At 41.3% G+C, this 9,179-nt stretch overlaps 1 protein-coding gene and 1 non-coding gene across 6 annotated transcripts in view; one reads left to right on the plus strand and one right to left on the minus strand.

Moving 5' to 3' along the window:
- PHTF1 (putative homeodomain transcription factor 1) overlaps positions 1 to 9,179 on the plus strand; it is a 49,862-nt gene that overhangs the window by 10,037 nt on the left and 30,646 nt on the right. For 2 of the 5 annotated variants that reach the window (XM_070077842.2, XM_089300118.1), the window contains exons 4-5: positions 2,929 to 2,998; positions 3,450 to 3,608. The exons of the other annotated variants lie outside the window; for them this stretch is intronic. In XM_070077842.2, the coding sequence (XP_069933943.1) occupies positions 2,929 to 2,998; positions 3,450 to 3,608 (229 nt within the window). The remainder of the gene's footprint in view (positions 1 to 2,928; positions 2,999 to 3,449; positions 3,609 to 9,179) is intronic. 5 annotated transcript variants of the gene reach the window in all.
- Positions 5,670 to 5,800, minus strand: LOC127493832 (small nucleolar RNA SNORA68). The gene has a single exon (XR_007924370.1). It is a non-coding gene; the product is annotated as a small nucleolar RNA SNORA68 (small nucleolar RNA).

A 9,179-nucleotide genomic window follows, 5' to 3' on the forward strand; every position in this document is an offset into this window, starting at 1 on the left:
CTGGCTTCAGATTGGCTCAGCTCCAGCAGTTGGTGCCGTTTGGGGAGTGAACCAGCAGGTGGAAGACCTCTCTCTCTCTCTCTCTGCGTAACTCTTTCAAATGAATAAAATAGATTAAAAAAAAAAGGCCAGCACATTGAAAAATATATAATGTTCCAATTATTTCCTCCTATCCTGTATATAATTTGTCATTACATTTATTTATTAGAAGGTATAATGATCCAGTTCATTGTTGATATTATCATTTTAAATAAACATTTATCTTTTAGATCCTATGAAAGTGAGAAAGTAAATATTTTGTTAAAAAATGGAAAAAATAAATTAGGAGAAAGAAGAAATAGCTAGGAAATAGGAATCCAGGGTAAGGAAGGGTAAGGCTGGAGTTACTTTTTATTAGTCTTGTATATGAATATTTTAATAAGGATTTTTGAAATTTTCCCTCCAGAATATGTATATATGCACACACACACATATGAATTTAGGTAAAAGTTGTAGAAAATTTTGTATCTCCATGTGAGATAGATAGGTTGGTAGGTAAAGAGATATGTTGTATGAGAAAATTGGATATACCAGGAACCTTTATTTATTACCAGTTGCAAAGCCAACAAATCTCATTAACATTTAGGCATGAGTTTTAGAGTCAAAGACTTAACTGTATATGGTATTTTCCCTAACTATTCACTTTCCTACTTAGAAGAAGATTATATGGCCCCACCGATTATCATGAGAAATTACTTTTTAAAATACATCATTTGCCTTTTTAAGAAAAAGTTTTTAAAGATTTATTTATTTGAAAAAATTAGAGAGGAGAGGGCAGAGAGAAAGAGAGAGAAACAGAGAGGCCTTCTACCCACTGGTTCACTCCCCAATTGGCCACAAAGGCCCAAGCTGGGCCGGTCCGAAGCCAGGAGCCAGAAGCTTCTTCTGGGTCTCCCATACAGGTACAGGGGCCCAAGGACTTGGACCATCTTCCGCTGCCTTTCTAGGCCATTGGCAGGGATCTGGATCAGAGGTGGAGCAGCTGGGACTTGAACCAGTGCCCATATGGGATGTCAGCACTGCAGGCAGAGACTTAACCTACTATGCACAGTGCCAGCCCCATCGTTGCCTTTAAAAAAAATTTTTTTTGAAAGGCAGAACTACAAAGAGTGGGAGAAACAGAAAAATATCTTCTATCTGATGGCTTACTCCTTATATGGCTGCAACAGCCACATCTGGGCCAGGTGGAACCCAGGAGCTAGAAGCTCCATCCTGCTCTCCTACATGGGTGGCAAAGCCTAAGTACTTGAATCACCTTCTGCCTTCCCAGTCGCATTAGCAAGAAGCTGGATTGGAAGTACAGCAGCTAAGACTCCAGCTGGCTCTCCAGTAGTGGGAGTGGCATTGCAGGCAGTGGTTTAACCTGCTGAGCTGTGAAGTAAAGACACTTGAAACTTATTTTCTAAAAATTATATTTGTTTGAAAAGCAGAAAGAGAGAGACCAAGATCTTCTGTTTGCTAGTCACTACTCAAGTTCTTGGAACAGCTGAGGTCAGGCTGAAGTCAAGAGCTGGGAATTTGTTCCAGGTCTCCCACGTGGGTGGCAAGGAGCTAACCTGCTGCTTGCCAGAGTGCGCATTAGCAGGAAACTGGAAGTGGGAGCAGAACTTGGACTCAAACCTGAGTACTCAGATAGACATGGGCATCCCACAAGGCCAAACTCACGCCCCTTGAAGCTTATTTATTTGGAACAGTGATGCCATTGGTTCAGTTGGAGCAGCAGATAGAGTTCTGAGAAGGGGGGTTTCTGATAATTTTAAAATCAGTTTCTAAAAATTGATATGTAGGGGCCGGTACTGTGGCGTAACAGGTAAACCATTTCCTGTGGCACTGGCATCCCATATGGGAGCTGGTTCAAGTCCTGGCTGCTCCACTTCTGATCAAGCTCCCTGCTAATGTGCCTTGGAAAGCAGAAAATGGCCCAAGTGCTTGGGACCCTGCACCCATAAAGGAGACCCAGAATAAGCTCCTGGCACCTGGCTTCAGTCTGGCCCAGCTCCAGCCACTGTGGCCATTTGGGGAGTGAATCAGGAGATGGAAGACCTGTGTCTGTGTCTCTCCCTCCCACCCCCCAGTCTACCCTCTCTGTAACTCTGCCTGTCAAATAAATAAGTCTTTAAAAGAAAGAAATAGCAATATAAGCTATTATTTGGAAGTATGGAAGTAAACTACAAAGAGAAACAACTACAAGAAGTTTAATTTGTCTTTGAGGAGTGATATGGAGAGGAGAGGTGGCCTAGGGGACTGTTATTTTCTGCTTACTGATCTTTTGGCACTGTTGGATTATTTTAAAAAGTGGGTAATCATGTGCAAGCATTAGTTAATAAGACTAAAAATGAAAACAAAATAAATGTTAATGACACAAGTTCCTTTAAGGAGCATTAGGATTAAAGCATCCCTAGTAATTAAAGTAATTAAAGCATCCCTAGTAAAAGGGAGTCACATGGGGGCTGGCATTGTGGTGTAGAGCTGGTAAGCCGCTGCCTGCAGTGCTGGAATCCCACGTGGGTGCCAGTTGATTCCCGGCTGCTCCACTGCAGATCCAGCTCCCTACTGATGTGCCTGGGAGAGCAGTGGAAGATGGCTCAAGTCCTTGTGCTCCTGCGCCCATGTGGGAGACCCAGAACAAAAGCTCCTGGCTTTGGACTGGCTCAGCTCCAGCCATCGCAGCCATTTGGGGAGTAAACCAGTGGATGGAAGCTCTCTCTTGACCTCTCTCGACCTCTTCCTCTCCACCTTTCAAGTAAAATAAATAAACTTAAAAACAAAACAAAACAAAAAAAAAGGAGTCAGATGTGGAGAAAAAGAAATGGAAGTTTATCTTTTATATTTAAAGGGGAGATTTTTTCTTATTTACTTCTGGTTTTGTTTTGTTTGGTTTTATTCTAGGGCTTCAAAAACAAACCAAAAAAGATGGGTCACATAAAGCCAGACTTGATTGATGTTGACTTAATCAGAGGTGAGTTCCAAGATTAATTTGTTTCTCAGGCATATTTCATAGTGCTACTAAGGATTATTTTTAAGTGACATGCCTTTATGATGGTGCACTTTAATTTCCAAAAGTAACTTTCTTCCCTCATGGCTTAGGTGTTAGCACTTTTCCCCTTTGCCTGGTGCTGTGCGGCTCTATAAATGACATGGTGTTCATAAAAGGGAAAGAGCAAAGAACTCTGAAGCTTGCTGTTGAGTAATTAAAAAAAATACATTGTTTAACATTCCAGTAAGCCTTGGATGAGCTTGTTGTCCTAATGACTGAGGCCAAAAGTCCTTAAACTGACCAGCCTTCTTTGTAACTGAACAGGTTATATGCCAGTTTTTGCTGTCACTTGTTTTTTAATGTGGTGAGACAATTGGATATCAGTATAGTATAGATAAATGATTGTTGTTTTTGTTTTATTGTATGTTTAAAGGCTCAACTTTTGCCAAAGCCAAACCTGAAATTCCGTGGACATCTCTGACTCGAAAGGGGCTTGTTCGAGTTGTTTTTTTCCCATTGTTCAGCAACTGGTGGATTCAGGTTACCTCTTTAAGAATCTTTGTTTGGCTGCTACTGCTTTACCTCATGCAAGGTAACTGAAAGAGTTGGAATAAGCTGTGACTGTTTTTTTTTTTTTTTTTTTTAAGATTTATTTATTTTGAAAGATGGAGTTATAGAAGCAGAGGCAGAGACAGAGAGCAAGTGAGCGAGAGAGGTCTTCCATCCACTGGTTCACTCCCCAGATGGCTGCAATGGCTGGAGCTGTGCTGATCAGAAGCCAGGAGTTTCTTCCAGGTCTCCCATGTGGGTGCAAGGGCCCAAAGACTTGGGCCACCCTCCACTGCTTTCCCAGGCCATAGCAGAGAGCTGGATCAGAAGTAGAGCAGCCAGGAATCGAACCAGCACCCATATGGATGCTGGCATTGCAGGTGGTGGCTTTACCCACTATGCCATAATGCTGGCCCCTGTGACCGTTTGTTTTTTTTTTTTTTTTTTTTTTTTGGCTGCTTTTGGTGTTAGATAATGCAGACCTACTGTTCTTATATTTACTTTCTCATTTGTGGTTTAAAGTACAAAGAATTGAAAGGACATGTATCATTTGGGAATCATCTTGAAATTATTTGCTTGGAGAGAACAAACATGACTCATAACTCTCTCTTATCTATTGAATTTATTTCCACCTGTCTCACTGGCTAGGTCTTCTCAGTCTTTTCTGCCTGACCTCTAAATATTAGATTACTTCCAGGTTGGATCCTTTGTTCTTGTCCTTTAGGTATTCTCATCATGATCCATTGCTTAAATATAATTGATAGACTAGTGATTCCTAAATGTATACCTTCAGGCCAGGTCTCTCTGCTGATCTTCAGGCTTGTAAGTCCCATTGCCTTCTGGAATTTTTTTTTTAAGATTTATTTTTTTATTTGAAAGGCAGAGTTGTAGAGAGACGGAAGCAGAGAGAGAGATAAATCTTCCATCTGCTGGTCCACTCCCCATATGGCCACAATGGCCAGAGCTGGGACGATCCAAAGCCAGGGGCCAGGAGCCTCTTCTGGGTCTCCCACATGAATGCAGGGGCCCAGGGACTTGGGTCATCTTCCATTGCTTTTCCCAGGTGCATTAGCAGGGAGCTGGATCGGAAGTGGAGCAGCCAGGACTAGAAGCAGCTCCCTTGCAGGATGCTGGCACTGCAGGTGGTGGCTTAACCAGCTATACATCACAGTGCTGGCCCCCTTCTTGACATTTTTAAATGGAAATTTAATTGGTTATCATGAACTTGATCATATAAAAAATGAAAATCTTGGGTTTTATTTTGGGGGCGGACAGCTTTGTTTTCCTTTATATTTTCTCCATTTCACTAAATGATACCTTTAATCACCCAGTTTTCAAGGGAGAAACTAAGTCTTCCTGTGCTGTGTTGTGATCAGCTCTCACGTCTAGTCTGTCACCAAGCCTGGAAGCTCTGTCTCCTGGCCTGTTTGTCTCAGTCCCTGCTGCTACCCTTGTCCTCTGCACCAGCATCTCTGTCAGACCACTGGAATAATGTCTGCTCCGAGCCTTCTTTCTACCAAGCATTCTTTCCACAGCAATTAGAAATCCTTATAAAAACAGAAACAGTATCATGTCATTTTCCTGCTTAAAGCTCTTTAATGACTCCCGATTGGCCTTAGAATAAAATGACCTATAATATCCTTCATTAATCCATTCCCTGCTGTCTTCTCAGAGGTCACCTCTCCACATCCATGCTCGCTGTAGGCATCATGGCTGTTTTTCTATTCCTCATACAGAGCTTTCCTTTTCATTTGAACATTGTTAAGGCTTTTCAAGTGGGTGTCTTTTTCTCATCTTTAAACCTCAGCTCAGGGTCAGCATGGTGGTGTAGTGGGTTAAGCCACTGTCTGCAATGCAGATGTCCCATATGGGCTCAGGTTCGAGTCTCCACTGCTCTGCTTCTGATCCAGCTCCCTGCTAATGCACTGGGAAAGCAGCGGAGGATGGCCCAAGTGCTTAGGCCCCTGTCACCCACCTGGGAGACCTGGTGTAGCCCAGCCCTGGCTGTTAGGGGAGTGAAATGGTGGTTGGACAGTCTCTCTCTCTTTTGAGGTCACACTGCCTTTCAAATAAATAAAACAAATCTTTATTTATTTTTTTCTGCGCATGTGCGGCCTCCACATTCATTCCCGGGGGCACCCACAGCCCCTCAGAGGCGACGAGGCCCCCGCTGCTGTTTGCACCCGCTTGGAGCCGTGGCCACGGTGCACGGCGGGTCTGGGGTTCGGGTGCTTGAAAACAAATCTTTAAAAAACAAAACCTCAGATGTAACTTTCATAGAGTTGCCTTATACATTACTGCCTGATACTGTTTTTCTCTTCTCACTACGTGCAGGGACTCAATATATTCTCTTTACTGCTGTGTCCTCACTGCCTTCCTGGAATACTTCCAGAAAGTAGGTAGTGTTTACTATGGCTATACCTGTGCAAAGAGAAATGAATTAGAACAAAAAAGTAGGAGAAGGTTGGATTAAGGTGAAAGAATCAAGGATGATTTTATCTGTGCCAGTTTCTTTAAAAATTTATAATTATGGAGTGAAGAATATGCATTTATAAGGGTACTTCAAATGTTCATGGAAAAATAGAATTGAAAGAGGTTTATTTTGATGGGAAAATTTTGAATCCATGCATAGGTCTCACATATTTCCATGATTTTTTAAAAAGATTTATTTTATTTATTTGGAAGACAGAGTTACAGAGAGGCAGAGACAGAGAGAGGTCTTCCATCCACTGGTTCACTCCCCAGATGGCCACAACGGCCGGAGTTGCACCGATCCGAACCAGGAGCCAGGAATTTCTTCTGGGTCTTAAACATGGATGCAGGGTCCCAAGGACTTGGACCATCTTCAACTGCTTTCCCAGGTCATAGCAGAAAGCTGGATTGGAAGTGGAGCAGCTGGGACTAGAACTGGTGCCCATATGGGATGCTGGTGATTCAGGCCAGGGCTTTAACCCTCTGTGCCATAGCACCAGTCCATCCATGATCTTTTTTTGAAGACTTCTCATATGCATGGTTTTCAAAATATATTGCACCAAAATAAACTTCTCTTTTAATTCCATTTTCCATGAGCTTTTTAATGTGCCCTTGACTGAACTTATAGCTTTAATTTTTCAGTTATGACTGTGCTATCCAGTAGTTTCTGCGTGATGGAAATGTTCTGTAACTTTGATGCCCAGAAAGTAGCCGCTTTGCCACATGTGGCTGAGTCCCCAGAATGAAGTCAGTGTGAATTAGGAACCAAACTTCATTTTTTTCGATTTTAACTAAATCTTCATAACTTTCATTTGAATGGCTGCATAATAATCCTTCATATGGGCTTACCATCCTTTAAAACTATCATTTTTAAAAAAAATATATTTTATTTATTTGAACGACAGAGTTACAAAGAGAGGTAGAGACAGAGAGGTCTTCCATCCGCTGGTTCACTTCCCAGATGGCTGCAACTACCAGAGCTGAGCCAATCCGAAGTCGGGAGCCAGGAGCTTCTTCCAGGTCTCCCACGTGAGTGCAGCCAGAGCGCCAGCCCCTAAGACTATCATTTTTAATGTCTTTATCGCACTTACAATGGAAAACTTTTCTGTCGCTGTTAGATATTCTGTTATATCGGAGTACCATAATTGACATAATTCTTCTTGGTGTATTTGGGCTGCTATAACAAGGATAGTGTGAATTTAGGAGCTTATAAAAAACTGTAAATTTATTTTTCATGATTTGAAGGGCTGAGAAGCCTAGGATGGAAGCACTGGCAGGCTCAGTGTCTGGGGAGGAGCTGTCTCTGGCTGATCCACACCAGTCTCCTGTGTCCTCACGAGGCAGTGGAGGGGAGGGCATGCTCTCATCATGCAGACTCAGGTAGTCACCTGCCAAGGGCCCCACCTCCTCATGTAATCATCTAAGGGGGTTAGGATTTCAAAGTGAATTTTGGAAGCAACACAGTCCATGGCTTCTTCTATATTAAGAGCATTTGGGTTTTTATTTTTTTTTCTATTAATAATGTCATCATGAACAAAAGTTTCCATACTTTATTTTTTAGGATTTGTTCTCTGAGTTAGAATTAACACATCAAAGACTGCAAACATTTTAAGGCTTTTTGTTCATACGGTGATAACGTTGGTTGCACAATTTTTTTTCTTTTGAAAGCAGTAGATGAGTGAGTTGCTTGTTTTGCCACAATTTTATCAGCTTTACTATAATTTTAAAAATTGTTACTTAATTTGTAATATGAAATATTTTTCTTGTTAATTTCTTTGGTCACTTATAAGGGTGAAGGTAACTGTATTTATGCAGGTACGGGCATTTGGTACAGCGATTGAGATGCTTCTTGGGACTCCTGCATCCCATCTCGGAGTGCCTGGGTTCTATCTCAGCTTTTTTTTAGATTCCAGCTCCCTGCTAATGCACACTCTGGGTTGCAGCAGGTGATGGCTCAAGTGTTTGGCTCCCTACTACTCTTGTGGGAGACCTGGATTAAGTTCTTGTTTCCTGGCTTCAGTCTGGCCTGGCCCCAGCTGTTGATGGCATTTGGGGAGTGAACCGGTATGGATGGAAGATCTCTGTCCCTATCTTTTGTTCAGATAAGTAAAAATAAATCGTCCTAGAGTTCTGTTTAAATATATATATATTTGCATATGCTTGTTATTGAAGAATGTGTTTCTTCGTTGTTGATATATATATTAAATTTTGATATATACCATGATCTGTTTCTAGAGTTTGTATTTTGTGCCATTGATTTGTTGTTCTCATATCTATACCATACTATTTTAATTACTGTATTTTTTTAATATGTATTATCATTAAGCAGGATATGTATTGCTTTTCTATTCAGATTTAAACATTTTCTCTGAGGCTTTCTTACTTGTTTAGTCTTTCCAAAATAGTTTGTTATTATTTTGTCATTCTCAAACCAAAGCAAGAAAAACAACAACAAAAAATACCCCACCCCCAACACACACACATGCATACACTCACACACTTGTGCACATGTACATACATGTACACACACATGCATACACACAGGATGGAGAGAAAATTGACTTTACAATGTTCACTTTCCTATACAGGAATATGCTATGTCTTTTTTTAATCAAAATTTGTGTCTTATCCCTCAGTAAAGGTTTGTGGGATTTTTCTGTCAAGGCCTGCTTAGATCTTGTTAACTCAGTTAACAAGAAAAAAATATACATAACATGAAATGTACCCTCTTAACCATTTCTACGTGTACTGCTCACTGGCATGTCAGTGTACCCACATGGCTGTGCAGCCTTCAGACTATTTGTCTCTGGAACTGTTTCAGCTTCCCAAACTGAAACTGTGCCCATTAAACAGTGATTCCCCAGCCCCAGCCCGCCGGCAGTTGCCATCCTACTCTCTGTCTATAGATGTGACTACTTTAAGTACCTGATCTGAGTGGAATCATACAATTTGTCCATTTGTGACGGGCTTATTTCACCTAGCATAATGTCAGGGCCATCCATGTAGCATGTCAGTTTTCTTCCTATTTACAGATCAAAAATATTTAGTAAAAAAATCCAGCTGTAATGAACATATACAGACTTTTTTCCTTCTCATTATCAATATTCCTAAACAATACAGTCTTAACAACTATTTACACAGT

This window comes from Oryctolagus cuniculus, chromosome 7 (assembly GCF_051225735.1).
Source record: "Oryctolagus cuniculus isolate XC-2025 breed Fujian yellow rabbit chromosome 7, ASM5122573v1, whole genome shotgun sequence".
Classification (NCBI taxonomy): Eukaryota; Metazoa; Chordata; class Mammalia; order Lagomorpha; family Leporidae; genus Oryctolagus; species Oryctolagus cuniculus.